Source organism: Tupaia chinensis, unplaced genomic scaffold, assembly GCF_000334495.1.
Source record: "Tupaia chinensis unplaced genomic scaffold, TupChi_1.0 Scaffold000359_1, whole genome shotgun sequence".
NCBI lineage: Eukaryota > Metazoa > Chordata > Mammalia > Scandentia > Tupaiidae > Tupaia > Tupaia belangeri.
This window is the reverse complement of record NW_006159855.1, coordinates 3,292,071-3,312,365: the sequence shown is the minus strand read 5'-3', so window position 1 is coordinate 3,312,365 and position 20,295 is coordinate 3,292,071. Positions and strand designations below refer to the sequence as shown.

Sequence of the window (20,295 nt, the reverse complement as noted above, 5' to 3'; positions counted from 1 at the left end):
GCCGGTCGCTCTGGTCGCGGGGCATGTCCCAGCCCGCGAGCGGTGGCCGTTGACAGGCGCGCTCACGTTCCAACGGTGGCGCGTCGCCCAGGCTTCGCGATTTCAGAAGGGGCCGGGCTGGAGCACCGACCGGGTTGTCTTAATTACCCATTGGCAGGCACAGTTTTGTTTTTGTTCGGGGCAGGGGAATAGTTGGAAAATCTTGCGACGAGGTTGGTGTTTGGGGTTTTTGTTTTGTTTTGTTTTCACTTTTTTCCATTTTGGTCAAGACCCAGGAAAGCAAATACCGAAACAAGTTAAGTGTGACTTTACCTGCCCTGTGTACCCGCAGACGGGGGTCACACTTGCTTAAAAATGTATCCCACCCCCGGTGTTGGAGTTGCCTTTTGAGGACTCGAGGATAAGTACGTTGACATCCGATTACGTGGGTTTAGTGGCAGGGGGTAACAGTTTGGCACTGTGGGCTTCTCATCCCCGCAGTCCTGTTAGCAAGGTGGAGGTCTTGTTTGCCCGGAGTTTACAAATGGGATCGAGGCCCGCAGAGGTCAAGCACTTGCCCAAGGTAACAGCCAAGCTCACGGAAGACCATGTGTGTTTCATTATACCAGAATGCGTCTGGCTGCCTGGCTGGAATGTGTTTTTATTCGGGTAGCAGAGCCACGAGTGGTGCTGAAGGAAAAACAGGCCCATGGAACAGACGAGAGACCGCCATTCAGGAAGATCAGTAGGAAATTGAATGTAATGTTCGCACAACTAGAAAGAAATACACGAGATCCTATTAGTAAATGGTTAAGGGGCAGGTCATTCAAGGGAGGAAAAAAATGAACAAATATTTTAACTTCACCAGTAACTAAGGGCATGCAGATTAAAGCGGTGAGGTACTTTCTTTTCTTGCATTAACTTCACCAGAGTTTTCTGAGAGAACATGAGGAGCACTTTCTGATAAAGATGGTGATAAAAATCCTTTTGAAAAATACCTTGACAGTACCAATTTTCTTTCCATACATCAGATGCGTTCAGGAACTGAAATACCCGTCTATACCAAAATATTCACAGTAAGGTTATTTATAGGCGTGAGAGTATAGTCAGGAGTAGAGAATGGTTAGATAAACAAGGATAGATTCACTTGCTGGAACTTCATGCAGTTACTAAATATGATACTTCTGAAGTCTAGGTAATAACATGAAAAATGTTTACAATAGCATTTGAAACTTTTTGCACCATGATTATAATGTAAAAAAGACAAACAGATACCTAGAGGCGAGGACAGGAGGACTGCTAAGCAAATGCATGTTGGCGTGGGAACACTCTTTGCCTCCCATAGTTTCTATAAACTTTAGTCAGAATGTATTCATGAGGGAGGGGAAAACAACTGACAAGCTAGGATCTAGGTCATTTTGGTTTGCGGTTTGCTAACCAGTCCAGGAGGACTGGATATAGCTCATTTAGATTTTTCTAGGCTAAAGGTATTTTCAAAATGATCTGTGGGCCACTTGCATTCTAATCTCCAGGGATGCTTGTTCAGTATGAAATTCCCTTTCTCTCCTGTTACAGTATCATCATATTTGGAGATGACATTTTGAGAGTATTGTAATATTCAGAGATGAGGTCTTGAGAGCATTTTTTTTAAATTTATTTTAAATTTTATTTTCTTACATTCGTTCACTGCGCATCATTACAGCATACAAATATGAGTTTTCCCATCCAAAATACACTATATATTAGCTCAATCAAGGATATTATCATACATGTTATTGTCAACAAATAATTTCCCTTTTTTTAATATATTTTGCTTTTTTTTTTCTTCTCCTTGATTACCTTACCTCCTCTCGCCCTCTGCTATTTCCCATCCTCCTCCCAGACTATCTCTGGTGGCTTTCCATGCCTTCCCCCCCACCCCCCACATTTTATTGATTCACAAAGATCTTACTCTAAATACTTTCTATAGCAAGTACAGCTGATATATACACATATCTGTGAACACATGTCTGACTTTAGGCTTGAAACTCAGTGAGTAGAAAGAACATACTATAAAGTAGCACCTAGCTGAGGCTATATAGTTAAATTTTTTTAAGAGTTTCTTTTGCTATAGGGCACGTCTACTCACCAGAGAGACAGAAAGCGAGAAATCACACCTCCCCACTCCCCCGCTCCCAGGGATGGCCATGGTGGAATCCCTCCTCCTCCATTCTCTTGGGATTTTGGGGCACTGACGCACCCAAGCATGCCTGGTGCAAGTTTCAAGCTTCCAGGTCAGAGACTTTTTAAGCCTCCAGGTCCAAGACTTGAACTATAGCCAGCCATGTGGGATTCCAGCGACATAACCACTTACACCATCTGCTGGTCCCAAGAGCTGTTTTAATACTGCCCTAAGTGATACTTACACTGACTAAATTTTGTTGGATAACCTTTTCCTTGGAAACAATATTGAGATTGCTAAGCTAAGAATGAGGGGAAAATGCATGTATCTGAATTTTCACTGAAGCTGCTCATCAGTCCAGTTATGATATTAGTTTTAGAGCCCTCAAAATGTAGCACAGTGCAATTTGATTTCTTATTACTTGTTTTCAGTGTATCTTACTTTCCAGTCACTGTCCTATTCTGAAATTGGTATCTGCACTATTGGTAAGCTTGGGTATTAGCTGACTATAAAACATAGGTACTGTATTTATCTATATTGTGTGACAAAAAGGCATCTGATAGTACTTGCCGAGTTGGAAAAGCAGGTTAGGTTGAGCATACTTTCATTATGTTTACAACTTGTATTAGGCAACATTACTTAAAGTCTTATATGACCTTACTTACGTTTGAAGCCCTTTAAGAAAGTACTTTGGGACCAGCAGGTGGTGTGGTGGTTAAGGTGCTGGACATTCCCACATGGCTGACAGTGGTTCAAGTCCTGGACCTGGTGGCTTGCTTTCTCACTTCCCTTCTTTCTCTCTCTCTCTCTCTGTCAAATTAAAAAATAAATGAATGAATAAATTAAAATTAAAAAAAAGAAGAAAAAGAAACTACTTACTTTGAACTGCCTGACCTTGATGTGATTTGGACAATATAGGACTAAACCAACTCAGTTTCTCCTATACTGTCACTCAGCAATCACTTGGCATCAACATGGGAGACTTCTGTAACCAGATGTGTGGATGATTCCCCACCTACCAAGCAAGCAGTCATTTCTATAGCAGGCACCAGCTGGTTGTCCTCTAATGCAGTTCTGGTACTCTCTGTCTGGAGATGGTGTCAGATCCCGCAGGCAGAGATTCAGTCCCCAGGACTGTTCTTAACTTCAGATGCTAGTTACATGCACCTGCCCTTCGATAGACTGGCTGTGTATAGCAGTTCCCATGACCCTATCTGTGGGTTTGATTATGTTGCTACCATGGCCCAAACTCAAGAATTATTGGGAACCAGCAGTTAGCGTAATGGCTATGTCGCTGGACTCCCACGTAGTCGACTGCGGTTCGCGTCCCGGACCCGGTGGCTTAAAACTCACGCCGGGCGTGTGTGCGTGTGTGCCCAAGATCCCGAGAGGAGAATGGAGGAGAAGGGATTGCGGCGTGGCCATCCCCCCTGGGGAGTGATTTCTCACTTTCTGTCTCTATGTCTCTCTGTCTGTCTGGCGAGCGCACATGCCCTATAGTGAAAATCTCTCTCTCTCAAAAAAAAGAAAAAGAATTATTTAATTATATTTATTATCATTATTATTTAATTTGATGAGCAGGGGGGGGGGTGAGAAAGCAAGCCTCCAGGTCCAGGACTCAAACCGTGGTCAACCCTGTGGGAATCCAGTGACTCAACCTCTGTGCCTTCTGCTGGCCCAAGGCAACAACACTTGCATGTTTACTATTAGTTTGGTATAAAGGATACAGATGAAACGATGCATAGGGCAAAGCATATGGGAAAGGGCACAGAGCTTCCACGCCCTCTCTGAGCATGCCACCCTCCAGGAGCCTCCTCTCCAGAAGCTTTCTGGACCCTGTCCTCTCGGGCTTTTTATGGAGACTTCATCACAGAGGCCTGACTGAATCGTGGACAATCGTGCGGATGTGTGACTGGACAAAGGACGTTTTGACGCTATTAACTGAGTGGGGAACTCGGTGAGGCCAGTCTGTCCAGTTTCTTCTTGGCTTCTCTCTACAGCATTCCTTTCTCCTTCATATGGGGCATGACCCCTTGGGAATGAAGATCTTAATTTCTTTACGATCAGTTCTGTGGCTGCTTGGGGAGCTTCGAGAACCAAAGACAAAAGCCCAAGTAGATATGAGGCAGGAACCGTGGGCGAAGCCAAAATATGTGTGTTACAATGATGTTCATTTGTTCGCTGTCTGCAGTGTTCGGAATACAGCAGAGCAAAAGAAAGGCCCTGTCCTCAGGAAGCAGAAAGCCCAGGAAGGGGGGGAATGCAGGTATAGTGTGATGTCTGGTTTTGAAGGAAAATGACCAAGCCCTGTGGGAGGGAGCATTATAAGCGATCAAAAGGTGTTTTAGGGCCCAAGTTTCTCCTGTTGGAAGAACTACAAGAGTAAGCCCACATGACAGTAGCAAAGCGAGGGAGGGGGAAGTGGTATACGCCGAGGTTAAAAAGACAGGCGAGGCAGTATCGTGCGGAGCTTTAGTTTTTCTGATATGGAATGGAGAAAGCCTTTGGAAATTTTCTAATAGGTGAGTGCTATGAGCTAAATTACACTTTTAAAAAATTTATTTATTATTTGATTTGCTATAGGGCACATGTACTTACCAGAGAGAAACAGAGAGAGAGAGAGAAAGAGAGAAAGCCACCGAGTCTGGTACTTTGGCCATGTGGGAGTCCAGTGCCTCACCCACCACACCACCTGCTTGCTCCAGTCACTTACATTTTTTAAAACTCAGTATAGTGGAACTAGCAGGCGGTGTGGTGGTTAAGGCACTGGATTCCTGCATGACTATCGGCGGTTTGAGTCCTGGACCTGGTAGCTTGCTTTCTCTTTTTCCCTCTCTGTCTCTCTCTAGTCAAATTAAAATAATAGCAATAATAACAAATAAAATTAAATAAATAATAATTAAAAAAACAAAAATCTCAGTATGTCAGTTGTTTGGAGATTAGCTTATAGGGGTAGTAACACAGGCAGCAGGGTAATGAATAAGATGCTTTTGTGTATTCCAGGCAAGAGATGATGGTGGGTTATCTTGGAAGGTAGTCAAATTCTGCATATATTTTGAAGGCAGAACTAAGAGAACTTCCAAGACATTCCATAGGGATGTCGAATAGACAGATCTAAGTCTGGACTTAAACTTAGAGCTTCTTGTTCAAAACGAATTTGCAAGAGTGATTGGTGTTTTGTTTTTGTTTTTTAATTTGCCAGAGAGAGGGGAAATGGGAAATGGGAAATGGTCACACACAGCAATCCCATCTATGTCTTCCTCCTTTCAGGATTTTGGGCATGCATGCTCACATGCCTTGCGTTGTTTTTGTTTTTGTTTTCCAAGCTGCTGAGTCTGTGACTCAAACCACGCAGTTGGCCATCTGGGATACAGCCACCTTAACCACCATGCCTTCGCGTTTGCAAGTGAATGGTACTTAAACCTTGAGCCTAAATGAAGGACCTGGGAAAGAGCGGAGATTATGAAGAAAGGCACAAGGATGGGCCCTGGGATCTTCCAGTATGTAGATGTACAGCAGGAGGGAAGGGAATGAGAACGGAGAGCAAATCAACTAAGAGAGAGGGAGTGGAGGAACCAGCAGTTAGCGTAATGGTTACGTGGCTGCATTCCCACTTGGTCGTTTGCAGTTCACGTCCTGGACCTGGTGCGTGTACCCAAAATCCCAAGAGGAGAACAGAGGAAAAGGGACTGTGGGACGGCCATCCCACCAAGGGGGTCATTTCTTGCTTTCTGTCTCTCTGTCTCTCCGGGGGACGCCAGTGCCCTGTAGCAAAAATCTCTCTTAAAAAACAAGATGAGGGAGTGGGAAAGTATGTCAGCTGTGGAAACTGGATGACCGTGTCAGACGCTATTGAGAGCTGGGTAAACTCCACCCACACTGTTAATAGTTTTGTCTCCAGTAACATGATGCTCTCATAGGATTCTCCTTCATCTTTTTTGCTTTTAAATTTTATACCAGGGACACAAGCATGTGTAGGAGGTGGGTGGAGGGAGCACCCCTCAGTGGGTCTGGGCTAGTCACGGTCCTTCCTTTAGTCCTCCCTCTCGTCGGGATCCTAGATGTGTGTGCGTGTGTGCCCAGAGTACTTTTTCTTTCCTGTCTTAAAAAATTTGCCAGAGGCTGTGTTCGCTTACAGGAAACAGAGTTAGAGAAAAAGGGGGGGGGCAACCCCCATGGGGAGTTTCTCCCATTTCTCCTTCCTTTTGGGATTTTGAGCACGGATGCACATGTACCCAATGCGTTTTTCTTTGTTTTTGTTCTTCAGTTTTTGCTATAGTGTGCATGTGCTCACCAGAGAGAGACAGAGAGAAGGAAAGTAAGAGATCACCATGCAGGGACAGTGCCCACGTGGCAGTCCCTTCTCCATTCTCCCAGGGTTTCAGTAGGAATGCACACATGCCCAATGTGACGCCAGGTCTGGGACTCAAACTGAGGTTCGCCATGTGGGAGTCTAACTCCTTAACTCCCACACTACCTTCTGACCCTTGTGTTTTCAAGTCACAGGACTCAAACCACACCATCAGCCATGTGGGATCAGGCTTTAGCAACAACGCATCCTGGAGTGTTTTATCAAGCTATCAGTGCTGGGATTTGAACCCTGGTTGACTTCACGAGATCTGGCTTCCTCTGCACAGTGCTTAACTGTTGTGCTACCAGCCTGGTTCCCCTTGCAGCTTTTAATGACTTGTTTTTGCCTGTAGGATGAAGTTTAAACATTGGAACAGATATATGAGACTTTGCGATTTCATCTCTTATTTCTTCTCCATCCACTCAGCATCCCAACCTAAACAACTGATAGGCGTTTTCTTGTTTTAATGTCTACCCTCTAAGGCCTCCTTAACTTTGTACCTCTCAGTCTTCCTGCCTAGGAGATCTCCACACTTAATTACTGCACTTAGATCATCTTCAGTCTTTACCTCTTCTATAAAACACCCACAGGCAGAATTATGCAGTGGCTCATCTAATCTCACTGCATGTTTTGGTTATCTGTTGCTATAGAACAAATCACTCCGACACCTAGAGGCTGCTTAAACGACCTACCGTTTTATTATCTTAGCGTTGACTGGGGTCGCGGGGCCAGTTTGGCCTCTTCTGGTCTTCCATGCAGTCGTAGTCAGGTAGCAGCTGGGGCTGGAATCCTTCGAAGGCTTCTCCAGCTGGGCTTTCTGGCAGGGTAGATTGATTTCTTGACCCTTGGCTCCCAAGAGCACCAAAGCAGGAGCTACTGGGCATCCTTGAAGACTAGGTCTCAAAGTGGCCTGGTGTCACTGCTCCATTCTGTTGATTACAGGCAGTCACACAGGGCCAGCCTGGATGTGAGTGGGACAAGTACGTGTACGTGTGTGAGTACTGGAAGACACGATGTACTGTGAGGGGCATCTTTAGGGATTACTTTAGGTATTGGTGCCTAATGTGTGCTTCGGTTACATTATGACATTACTTTTTTATCATTTGATTACCAAGCTAGGGACTTTTTTATGGGTAAAAACTTGCATGCTTACTTCTGTAGGACCTGTTACAGTGCCTTGTATTTCATGGTCACTTAGTGGCTAGGTGTTTTTGAGTAAAGTGAATGGGCCCATGGTGATAGAGAGTTCCATACGTGTGATCTTGTGACTTTCTAATATAAAATCAAGTTCTCCTCTTAGCTCTTTGAAATTTGTACTACACTAAATATAACCTAAGTTTTATGTTTTTAGAAAATCATTCATCTTTGGGGAGAAAACAGGAAGAGTGTGATGCCATATAATCATTTCTTTGTACCCTGTCCTTAGAGATTGTATATGAGAGCTTAAATGATCACTTTCAAATATGAAGAATCATGGAAATGTCCTATTTAATTTTTAAAAGTATATTCCATGAGTAAGCGAGAGAGGCGGACACACACATGACCCCAAGAGGGCCTTGATACCATGATCTGCCTCTAGCTTCAGTCAGCCCCAAATTACGAGCATGAGTGTCCCTACCATATGGAGATCTCCAGACGCGAACCCAGAACCTTCCCATGTGGGTCAGCCTCGCAGTTAAACCCTGTCTTACAACTTGGGTGCTAGAAATACGATATTCTAATGTCTTTAAATGCCATTAAAATGGAATTCTCGTTTTTTTGTTTGTTTTTTAGATTTTGGTCATAGTGTACATGCTCTTGCTAGAGAGAGGTGGGGGGTGGGGGATAAGAAATCATTCCTCCCAGGGAAGATGGCCATGCTGCAGTCCCTTCTCCAGTCTCCTCATGGGATTTTGGGCATGCACAACACTCATGCTCTGGTGTGATTTTTCAAGCTGCTGGGTCCTGGACTTGAACTGTTTGGCCATGTGAGAGTCCAGCACTTTAACCACCACGCCAACTGCTGGCCCCTGAAATACTTGTTCTTAATGCCATACTCCAGTAACCTCAGCCATTGAGTGTGTGACTGAGAACTGGGTAGTAAGCAGGAAGGTCTCTGAGGACTCACAGGAGGGCCTAAAATTGATACGCCAAAGCTTAAGTACAGTTTAACAAGAACTACTTAGGCCATTACTGAGAATCCATGCTTTATCTGAAATTCTATGAAGCTAGTGGTAGTAGTTAGAAGCAGTGAGCTAAGAGGAAACATATAGCAACATGTAGCAACGTGGAGTCATTTAATATATTACTAAGTTGCTTGATTCACTATTATCCTAAGCAGCCAAGGGGGGCCAAAAACAACTCCAAAGATGAGGGCCCAGCCACAGTGGTGCGTGGTGCAGTGGTGCAGTGGTAGCTCGCTGCTCTGCAATGCTGGAAGCCACATGGAAGATGGGGTTTGGTTCCTGTGTGGACTTGTGCGTGCTATCTGTGCGCACACACGCTGCTGATCCTGGCTGGCAGGGAAGGCTGAGGAGTGAACAATTACGTCATGAGATCCTGTTGAGGGGTGCACATACTCTCTTCGGAGAAATAAGTAAACTTAAAAAAAAATTTCTAAAGGCTTGGCTTAGAGACATGGGTTTGTCCAATGACATGATCTTAACTTCGGTTTCTAATGCTATGTAAAATGGGGAGATTTCCTGCCTCTCAAGATTGAGTAAGAATGAAATGACGTATGTACAAATGTCTTGTAGACTGCAAAGTTTAGGCAAATTAAAATATTCCCCAGAAGTTTTAACTCTGATAAATTGCTTACCTAACATCTTAGTGATCATCTCTGCCAATTTCCAACTTGCTTTGCAGATTTCTGTATTCAGACGAAGTTCAGATTGGCCCAGAAACAGTTATGACCACTCTTTATACCGCTAAGAAATATGCAGTCCCAGCCTTGGAAGCACATTGTGTGGAATTTCTGACCAAACACCTCCGGGCAGATAACGCCTTTATGTTACTTACTCAGGTAAGTTAGTGTAGCTAAGGAATATGTCATTGTAGCTGAAAATTTTAAGTGTAAGTGTAATTATATATGCATGTTTAATATTTCTTAGCAAGTTAACTCTAGATCATTAAAATATATATCCTAATTTGTATAGTACGATTCAGGAAAATATATCAGATTCACAAGATTGAAGAATTAGAATTAATGTAATGCTGAATCATGCAGGTAAAGAAGGCTTACATGAGTGGGGGTGTTACGACTCAAGATTAGGTAGCTTCTTAAGGAGTATAGCGCTCATCAAGGTCCACTGTTGTCCCCGCTGTGATTGGGAATATGATAGCATGAAGTTTCTGAACATCTTCATTCTCAGTTTTTGTAGGACCTAGAGTAAAGATGGAATGTTTTGAGTCCAACAAAGTTGTAAAATTCACTGTCTTTGGACTTGTAACTGACAACTTGTTGACCCACTTCAAGAGAGGTTAGAATTTTAGGGTTTATATGAGATTGTCTTTCTCTGACATATGGAAAAGTTTTCACTAAGTGCAATATCCATATTGAAAAAATCCCCATACTGTATATGTACAGCGTAATGATTTTCTTTTTTAAGAGAGATTTTTTTTTGCTGTAGGATGCGTGTACTTGCCAGAGAGACAGAGAGAGACAAAAAGGGAGAAATCACTCTCAGAGGGATGGCCTTGCCACAATATCGTCTCCATTCTCCTCTCAGGGGTCTTGGGCACACATGCCCAATGTGAGTTTTAAGCCACCAGATCGGGGACTTGAACCACGGTCTACTACCTGGGAGCCCAGCAACGTTAACCATTATGCCATCTGTGGGTCCCAGTGTAATGAATTTAACAGTTTAAGTCCACCTGTGGAACCAGTAATGTATCTTATTTAGCATTTGTTAAATGCTTGGAATCTGAGCTTCGTACTTTGGATATAAATAAATTGTTTTTGGACAATGCTGTAAACCTTTTATATCACGGGACCAGCAGTTGACGTAATGGCTATGTTGCTGGACTCCCATGTAGTCGACTGCGATTCAAGTCCCGGACCCAGTGGCTTAAACTCACGCCAGGCACGTGTGCCTGCATGCCCAAGATCCCAAGAGGAGAAGAGATTGTGGTATGGCCATCCGCCTAGGGGGTGATTTCTCGCTTTCTGTCTCTCTGTCTCTGTCTTCCCGGCAGACGCACATGCCCTATAGCAAAAAGTTCTCCAAAAAAAAACCTTTTATATGAATTGTTTAAAAAATTCTAAGTTGGGGGCTAGCCAGGTGGCATGATGGTTAAGGCGGTTAAAGTGGCTGGATCCCACATAGCTGACTGCACTGCACAGTGCAAGTCCTAGACCAGGCTACTTGAAAATCACATCAGGCACGCGTGTATGTGCCCAAAAGCCTGAGAGGAGAATGGAGGAAAGGGGATTGTGGCATGGCGATTCCTCCAAGAGGATGATTCCTCACTTTCCCTCCCTCTTTCTCTCCCTCTGTCTCCTGACAAGCACATGTGCCTTACGGAGAACTAAAAAAAAGGAAATTCTAAGTTGGTGAAATACAATTCTATTGCCTGTTAGTTCTGGAAATAATCACTGATGACCCCTAGCCCGACCCTCTCATTTTACATATGGGAAACCGAAACCTGGGCTAATTGACATCTTTTCAGAGTTTCACGTAGGCTCAGCGGGTCAGGGCCCATGTTTCTAATCCCGCGCTCATTCCATCATAGAAAATGTCGGGTGCCCTTTAAAAAACCTTTGTCATTACGTGTTTGTGGTACATGGAGAAAAGAACATGCTGGTGTCACTTCTTCCTGAACGTAATTATAAAACTCCGCGCGCCCCAGACACTCAGCTCGCCCGTTTGCGTGTGTTATCACACACGGCCCTCTTTATGTCTCTTTGATGTCGTTTCCTGTTATTACCCTATTTTGAAGATGACAAATGGAAGCCCATATTAGTCAATAGTTTACTGTCTCTCTCTTTGTCTCTCTGGTGAGTGCTCGCACCCTATAGCAAAAATCTCTCTAAAAAATTAATTATGCTTTTCATGTACAATATGGACATTTTTCAATGTGCATATTGCACTTAGTGGAAACGTTTCAATATGCCAGAGAAAGACGATCGCCTCTAAACTCCAAGAAATCAATAAACTAAACTTTGGCCGTTAAAATGCAGGTCCTGGGGCCAGCAGGTGGCATGGTGGTTGGGGCATTGACCTCTCGTATGGCTGACCATGACCCAAGTCCTAGACCTGTCGGCCTGCTTTCTCACTTTCCCTTTCTTTCTCTCTCTGTCTCTCTCTAGTCAAATTAAAAATAACAACAACAACAAACAAAATAAAATAAATAATTCTTTTTAAAAAGTGCAGACCTGGTTCAGGAGGTTTGGGATAGGACCTGAGAGTTCTTCCTGACAGGCTTTTAGGTACAATGTTTCTGCAAGGAAAAGGATCTTTTCAGTGTCATTTGACCTGAGAACTCCGTACCATCAGATTTTTCATTGATGGATCATGTGAACTAGCCCACAAATTGTCATGTGGACTTCTTGTTCCTGCCAAGTGAGTCATTTGAACTGAGAGTGTTCCTTTACTTGAGGAGGCCTAGGGCACTTCACTCTGAAAGTGCCAGTTACACTGTACCAGTGATCCAGATGGAGAACACGTTTTCTGTGGGGTGTTATCAAAGATGATGCCTGAGACTGGCCGTTAGCGTAATGGCTATGTCGCTGGGCTCCCACGTAGTCGACCGCCGTTCGTGTCCCGGACCCAGTGGCTTAAAACTGATGCTGAGCACATGTGCGTGCCCAATATCCTGAGAGTAGAATGGAGGAGAAGGGATTGCGGCGTGATTTCTCGCTTTCTGTCTCTGTTTCTCTCTGTCTGTCTGGCGAGCGCACGCGCCCTATGGCAAAAACCTTCCGCGCCCCCCCCCAAAAGATGATGCCTGAGTCCAATCTTGCGATAATGTATTTTACCCCATGCAGCAGCAATAGATTCCCTAAGAAACTTGGTAACTTGTTTTATTGCTCTTAGCTTTATTGCGCTTCGCAGATACTGTTGTTTTTTTCACAAACTGAAGATTCGTGGCAGCCTTGTGTTGAGCGAGTTTATTGGTATATTTTTCTAATAGCATGTGATTGCTTCATGTCTCTGTGTCATATTTCAGTAATTTGTGCAGTATTTTAAACTTTTTTGTTATTACTACATCTTTTATGATGACCCTTGATGGGTGATATTTGATGTTAATGTTGTCATTGTTTTAGGAGGCCATAGACTGTGCCCGTGTAAGATGGCAAGCTTGATTGATGAGTGTAGGTCGGCTATTCCCTCATCTCTCTCTCTTTCTTCAGGCCTCCTTTTTCCCTGAGACACAGCAATGTTAAAATTAGGCCAACAGGACCAGCAGTTGGTGTAATGGCTATGTCGCTGGACTCCCATGTAGTTTACCGCAGTTCGAGTCCCAGACCTGGTGACTTAAACTCATGCCGGTACATGTGCGTGCGTGCCCAAGATCCCGAGAGGAGAATGGTGAAGAAGAAGGGATTGTGGCGTGGCCATCCCCCCAGGGGGGTGATTTCTCGCTTTCTGTCTGTCTCTGTCTTTTTGGTGAGCGCACACACCCTATAGCAAAAACCTCTCCAAAAAAAAAAAAATTAGGCCAACTAATAAACCTACAGTGCCTCTTAGCATTCAGTGATGAGAAGAGCCATACATTTCTCACTTAAATGAAAAGCTAGAGATGATTAAGTTAGGAAGGCATGTTGGAAGCTGGAAGAGACCAAGAACAAGGTTTCTTGTTAGCCAAGAGTTCTTTTTTTTTTAGGAGAGAAATTTGCTATCGGTTGCATGTGCTCACCAGAAAGCGAGAGATCTCCCCCTGTGGGGATGGCCGCACCGCAGTCCCTTCTCCTCCATTCTCCTCTCGGGATCTTGGGCACACACACACACACACATGCCTGGCGTGAGTTTTAAGCCTCCAGGTCAGGGACTTGAACCACAGTCAGTGGTGGGAGAGTCCAGTGATATAACTATTGCTCCATCTGCTAATCCTGAGCAAGAGTTCCTAAAGGGAATGAAAAGTGCCCTGTCAGTGAACACACGAATGATAAGAAAGTGCAACAGCCTCATTGCTGACATGGAGAACGTTTTAGTGGCCTAGATAGTAGAAAAAACTAGCCATAACACTCCGTTAGGACCAAACCTAATCCACACCAACGCCCTAACTCTCTCCAACTCTGTGTAGACTGAGAGGTGAGGAGACTGCAGAAGAAAAGTTTGAAGGTAGTACACATTGGCTCATGAAACTTAAGGAAAGACACTGTCTCCATAAAATAGAAGTGCCAGACCATCCACCAGGAAAAAGATTACATCCCCTTGAAGATTCATATGATCCTTAGCTATGAATTTTTTTAAGAGAGATATTTTTCCTGTAAGGTGCATCCACTCACTGAAGAGACAGAGAAACAGAAAGTAAGAAATCATCCCCAGAAGGCATGACCACGCCATTTTTTTCTCCTTCATTCTCCTCTCCTTTGGGCACACACGCACACACGCATGGTGTGAGTTTTAAGCTGCCAAGTCTGGGACTTGAACCATGGTCAACACAACGTAGGAGTCCAGTGACATAACCGTTACGCCATCTGCTGGTCCTGCAATAAAGTATTTTTAAATTAAGGTATATACTTTGTCTTTCTAGACATATTGCTGTTGCTCTCTTAGTAGACTACGTAAGTTTTATTATGTGTACTGAGGAACCAAACAATCTGTATCTCACTTAATAATGGCAGTCTCTTTAATACAAATGATCTGGAACCATCTTCCTCGATTTCACCAAGGTATGCTTGTCCTTAATCTGAGTTGCTACCCTAAATAAAATAAATTTTAAAAGAATTATTTTATTTAACTTTATTTACTTAATTTTTTAATAATTATTTTTATTTTTTTAAATTATTCTTCTCAACTTTATCTTTATTTATTTATTTTAATTTGACCAGAGAGGGACAGAGTGAGAAAGAGAGGGGGGGGGGAGTGAGAAAGCAAGCTGCCAGGTAGTCCAGGACTCAAACCATGGTTGGCCATGTGGGAGTTCAGTGCCCTTAACCACCACACCACCTGCTGGTCCCCTTACTTTAGTTTCACCAGAGAGAGAGAGAGAGAGGGAGAGAAAGTGAGAAAGCAAACCGCCAGGCCTAGGACTCAAACCATGGTCAGCCACATGGGAATCCAGTGCCCCTAATCATACCACCTGCCAGCCCCTAAAATAGCTTTTTTTAAAGAATTATTTTTATTTAACTATTTATTTATATTTTGACCAGAGAAGGACAGAGTGACCCCAGGGGGGAAAGGGGATTGAGGAGTGAGGCAAAGTGAGAAAGCAAGCCTCTAGGTTCAGGGCTCAAACTGCAGTTGGCCATATGGGAGTCAAGTATCTGCCACCTGCCAGCTTTTCAATAAAATAATTTTTTAAAATTGTTTTCTGTAGAGTGAAATCAATTTCTGCATGAATACCAACTGAAAATTTAGTTGTGCCAGTTAATTTAAAAATCTGCTGACATTACAATTTCACTTGATAAAAATGTACTGTTTCATAATTTTAAAATGTACTGTAGGGACCAGCAGATGGCGTAATTGTTACGTCACTGCACTGTCACGTAGTTGACCACTGTTTGAGTCCTGGACCTGGTGGCTTAAAACTCACAGTGGGTGTGTGTGTGTGCATGCCCATAATTCCGAGAGGAGAATGGAGGGGAAAGGATTACAATGTGGCCATCCCTCCAGGGAGTGATTTCTTGCTTTCTGTCTCTGTCTCTCGTAAACGCATGTGCTCTATAGTAAAAATCTCTATTAAAAAAAAAAACAAAAACAAAACAAGGACCGTGATCCTGGAATAGATCTGGTACTAGAATGAAAAATGTTACAAAAACATTATTAGCTTAAGTTACAAAACTAATATACAGATGGTGGATGATATAAAAATAATGTATTAATGTTGAGTTTATTAAAGATTAATTACTAGGGAACCAGCAGTTAGCGTAATGGCTATGTCGCTAGACTCACATGTAGTCGACCGCGGTTCGCGTCCTGGACCCGATGGCTTAAAACTCACGCTGGGCGCGTGTGCGTGCGTGCCCAAGATCCCGAGAGGAGAATGGAGGAGAAGGGATTGTGGCGTGACCATTCCCCCTGGGGAGTGATTTCTCGCTTTCTGTCTCTGTCTGTCTGGCGAGCGTACATGCCCGATAGCGAAAATCTCTCCAAAAAAAAAAAGAACTCTCTGAAACAAAAGTAAGCTTTTGAGTCCTCAAACTAATGTAAAAGGATCCTGAGCCCAAAAAGCTAAGAATTACTGTGCTATAGGAGAAAGAAAGAAAAAAAAAGATTAATTACTATAGTTATGTATTTAGTTGTTGGAAAGCTCATGATGTATTTTTGCATAAAAACAAAAAAATACAGCATAACTTTTCTGACAACCCAGTAGTATAACTTTAAGAAAATGTACTTATGGGAACCAGCAGTTAGCGTAATGGCTATGTCACTGGACTCCCACGTAGTCGACCGCGGTTCGCGTCCTGGACCCAGTGGCTTAAAACTCACGCCGGGCGCGTGTGCGTGCGTGCCCAAGATCCCGAGAGGAGAATGGAAGAGAAGGGATTGTGGCGTGACCATCCTCCCTGGGGGGTGATTTCTCGCTTTCTGTCTCTATGTCTCTCTCTGTCTGTCTGGCGAGCGCACGCGCCCTATAGCAAAAATCTCTCCAAAAAAAAGTAAAGAAAATGTACTTATTAGGAAATTTAATAATAAAATGCCATTATGTATACAGCTTACTGTCAAATATTTAGTTCCACCTCCTCCCATGGGGGTTTATACACACGCACATACACCTCATGCTCTAAAATTCTTATATTCCATTTTCCCTCCCAATCAAAACATGCAATAGAAAAGAATTAGCTACGTTTATAGTGATGTGCTTGGGGATTGATAACTGCAGTTTAGTGAAAAGATTATGAGACTAGAATTTAAGTCTGGGTTTTGTCCTAGTTCTGTAACGGACCTAGCTAGATGACCGTAAGCCAGTCGTCACACCTGTCTGAACCTCTCTCCCCACCTCCAGCACCTCCAGATAATGCCTGCCTTACCTGATTCGGGGGGTTTTTTGTTAAGATTAGCATAAATACAGTTGGCACTTCATACCCATTGGATTTCCATCTGTGGATTCAGCCTACTGAAGGTAGAAAATATTCAGAAAAAAAAAAAGATTTAAAAATATTACAAATTTTAGAAATAATGCAAGTGTTTGCATAGCATTTACATTGTATTTAATATAAGGGACTTGAGCATCCATGGATTTGGTCTTCTTGGGGGGGTCCTGGAACCAATCCCTTGTGAATACCAAGAAATGAGAGGAATGTAAGTGCATGTGAAAATAACAGGATTGTTGTTGGGATGTGAGTTTATCTCAAAGCATTTGTGTTTCTAACTTTTCATTTCTGATTGTAAACCAAGTTTTAAGAATATGGAAACATTCCAATGGTATTTTAAGTTGATGTTTTTATGTAATTAGCAGTTGTACCAACTTCGAATATGTTAGCTAACGGTAAAACAACCCTGAAAGTAAGACAACTGTCTTTGTATGTGTAGGCCCGATTATTTGATGAACCTCAGCTCGCCAGCCTTTGTCTAGACACGATAGACAAAAGCACAATGGATGCCATAAGTGCAGAAGGGTTCACCGATATCGACATAGGTGAGTTCACTGTGGGCTGCGTTGTTGTTGGCTTCCCTTTTTTAGAGAGAAATTTTTGCTGTAGGCCACGTGCACTCGCCAGAGAGACAGAAGGTGAGTAATGCCCCCCCCCCCCATGGGGGATGGCCACTCAGCAATCCCTTCTCCTCCCGGGATCTGGGACATGCACGCACACACGCACATGTGCCTGGTGTGAATTTTGAGTCACTGGATCTGGGACTTGAATCGTGGTTAACTAAGTGAGCATCCAGCTTTTTTTTTGGTTGAAGTTACCTCTTTTGGGTTTTGCTTTCTTTGATTTTGGCAAATATATCCTAAAAGGCTTAATTACCTTAGTGCTTTTTAAAAGATGGCACATAGTACTTATAAGAAATATTTGCTGAGTGAATGTTATTTGTAGACATTTATGAATTTATCTAGTTAACCTTTTTCATAATAAGATTATTATTAATTTTATACTAAATATTTGCATTTGCCTGCTAAATGACATGTCTATATAAGGAGTTACTTTATAAATTAGCATGTATGGTAAATACAGGTTTATTTTATTTCATCCCCAATCTGAAAATCTAAAATCTGAAATGCTCCAAAGTCTGAATCTCTTTTGAGTGCAGACATGGTATCAGAAGTGGAAGATTATACACCTGTCATCATGTGATGAAACATTGCAATATCAAAAAACTTTATTAAATTACCTTCGGGCTCTATGTATAAGGTATATAAAACATAAATGAATTCTCTATTTTGACTTGAGTTCCATTGCCAAGATATCTCATTATGTATGTGTAAATATCCAAAACAAAAAAAAAAAAAAAAAAATCCCTAATCCAAAACACTTCTGATCCCAAGAATTTTGGGTCAGAAATACGTGTAGTACATTGAGTATTAATCTTAAAGAATGCATTGGAGTGTAATTTTTTAAATTCTCTGATATTTTAGAGTATACAGTCTGAAGTTTTAAAAAACTTATTTTACATTGAGATGTGAAAAGTTAATATGTATGTCATTAATGCTTCGTTAAAGAACAGAATAGTTCTCATTTGATTTTTTTGTATTTTATCTATAGATACACTGTGTGCAGTACTAGAAAGAGACACACTTAGTATTCGAGAAAGTCGACTCTTTGGAGCTGTTGTACGCTGGGCAGAAGCAGAATGTCAGAGACAACAATTGCCTGTCACTTTTGGAAACAAACAGAAAGTTCTAGGAAAAGCACTTTCCTTAATTCGGTTCCCGCTGATGACAATTGAGGAGTTTGCAGCAGGTAAGGTTGTAATTTCCCCAAAATGTGTTTGAAGCTTTTTGAGTAGTCAGTCTGTCTGAGCTAGAGAGGAATAGATGCTATTATTTATTAAGTACCAGTCACATGATAAATTTATGTGTGTTTGTACATAATTTTAATTAATCTCATCAAAGCTATTCAAGATAATTTTTTAAAGAATTATTTCATTTAACTTCATTTACTTATTTTTAATTTGACCAGAGAGGGACAGAGCTGGGGATCCGGGGGCCGTGAGAAAGCAAGCTGCCAGGTCCGGGACTTGAACCATGGTGGGCTATGTGGGAGTCCAGTGCCCTTAACCACCATGCCACCTGCTGGCCCCTATTCAAGATATTTCCTACATTTTGCATGTTAGAGAAGTGAACCCAGAACAGGGTAAGTGCCTTGCCCAAGGTTGTTATAGAACTTTTTTGACTAGGTGATGCTATTGATTAATATCAGACAGACCTGCTATTGAATCTCAAGAGAGTTGAAAGTTATCACCAGCTGTCACTAGTTCTCATTAACCACATCATTAACTTGGGACAGGTTAGTAGTGTCTTGCCCAAGGTTATAATAGATAAATATTTTTTGACTCTTAAGGTTAATGTTTCTGATTAAAATCAGACAGACCTGATATTGAATCTTAGGTCTTTGACCAGTTATGACCAGCTGTGACCAGTTCTGATAAACCATATCATTATTGAGTATTAACCTGCTTTTATCAATAAATCCTGGCCAGGTTAAAAAGAAAATAAATTGGGAACCAGCAGATGGCGTGATGGTTACGTCACTGGACTCCCATGTAGTGGTTTGAGTCCCTGGACCCTGTGACTTAAAACTCAGGCCAGGGGGACTGAGTGGTGATTAAGGGTGCTGGACTCCCACATGGCTGACTACAGTTCGAGTCCTGGACCTGGTGGCTTGCTTTCTCACTTTCCCTCTCTCTTGTTCTCTTAATAATAATGAATTACATTAATTCTTATTATAATAATATAATAAATAATATTATTATTAAGTAAAGATAAAGTAAATAAAATAATTCTTTAAAAAAGAAAAACCCTCTGTCTGGGAACATGCACCCGCATGCCCAAGATCCTGAGAAAGGAATGGGGGAGAAGGGATTACAGCGTGGCCATCTCCCTGGGAGGGTGATTTCTCGCTTTCTGTCTTCCTGTCTCTGTTTCTTTGGCAAGCACACATGCCTATAGAAAAACTCTTTAAAAAAGTGATTTCGCGCTTTCTGTCTGCCTGTCTCTGTTTCTTTGGCAAGCACACATGCCTATAGAAAAACTCTTTAAAAAAGAAATTTGTTTGGGACCAGCAGTTAGCGTAATGGCTATGTCGCTGGACTCCCATGTAGTCAACCGTGGTTCGAGTCCCAGACCCGGTGACTTAAAACTCAGGCCGGGTGCATGTGCGTGCGTGCCCAAGATCCCGAGAGGAGAAAGGAGAGAAGGGATTGTGGCATGGCCATCCCCCCTGGGGGGTGATTTCTCACTTTCTGTCTCTCTGTCTCTCTCTGTCTGTCTGGCGAGTGCACGTGCCTTATAGCAAAAACCTCTAAAAAAATTTTTTAAATAAAATAAAAAAGAAATTTGTGTGATTATTTTTTATGCTTACTGTCCATTTGTATTTTTTTCCTAATATATTCATGTTTTTTGTTCTGTTGGGGTATTCAAGTTTTTCTTACTAGTTTATCATATTTTTTCCTTTTTTTAAAAGAATTATTTTATTTAACTTATTTTTAATTTGACCAGAGAGGGACAGAGTGGGGGGTGGAGAAAGAGAGAGAGAAAGCAAGCTGCCAGGTCTGGA

At 42.4% G+C, this 20,295-nt stretch overlaps 1 protein-coding gene across 1 annotated transcript in view; it reads left to right on the top strand.

The window, feature by feature from the left end:
* Positions 1–9,335: 9,335 nt before the first annotated feature.
* BTBD1 (BTB domain containing 1) overlaps positions 9,336–20,295 on the top strand; it is a gene marked incomplete at its 5' end in the record, with an annotated part of 28,574 nt that continues 17,614 nt past the window's right edge. The window contains 3 exon segments of the mRNA XM_014589484.1: positions 9,336–9,492; positions 17,111–17,216; positions 18,283–18,480. Coding sequence (XP_014444970.1) covers positions 9,336–9,492; positions 17,111–17,216; positions 18,283–18,480 — 461 coding nt within the window.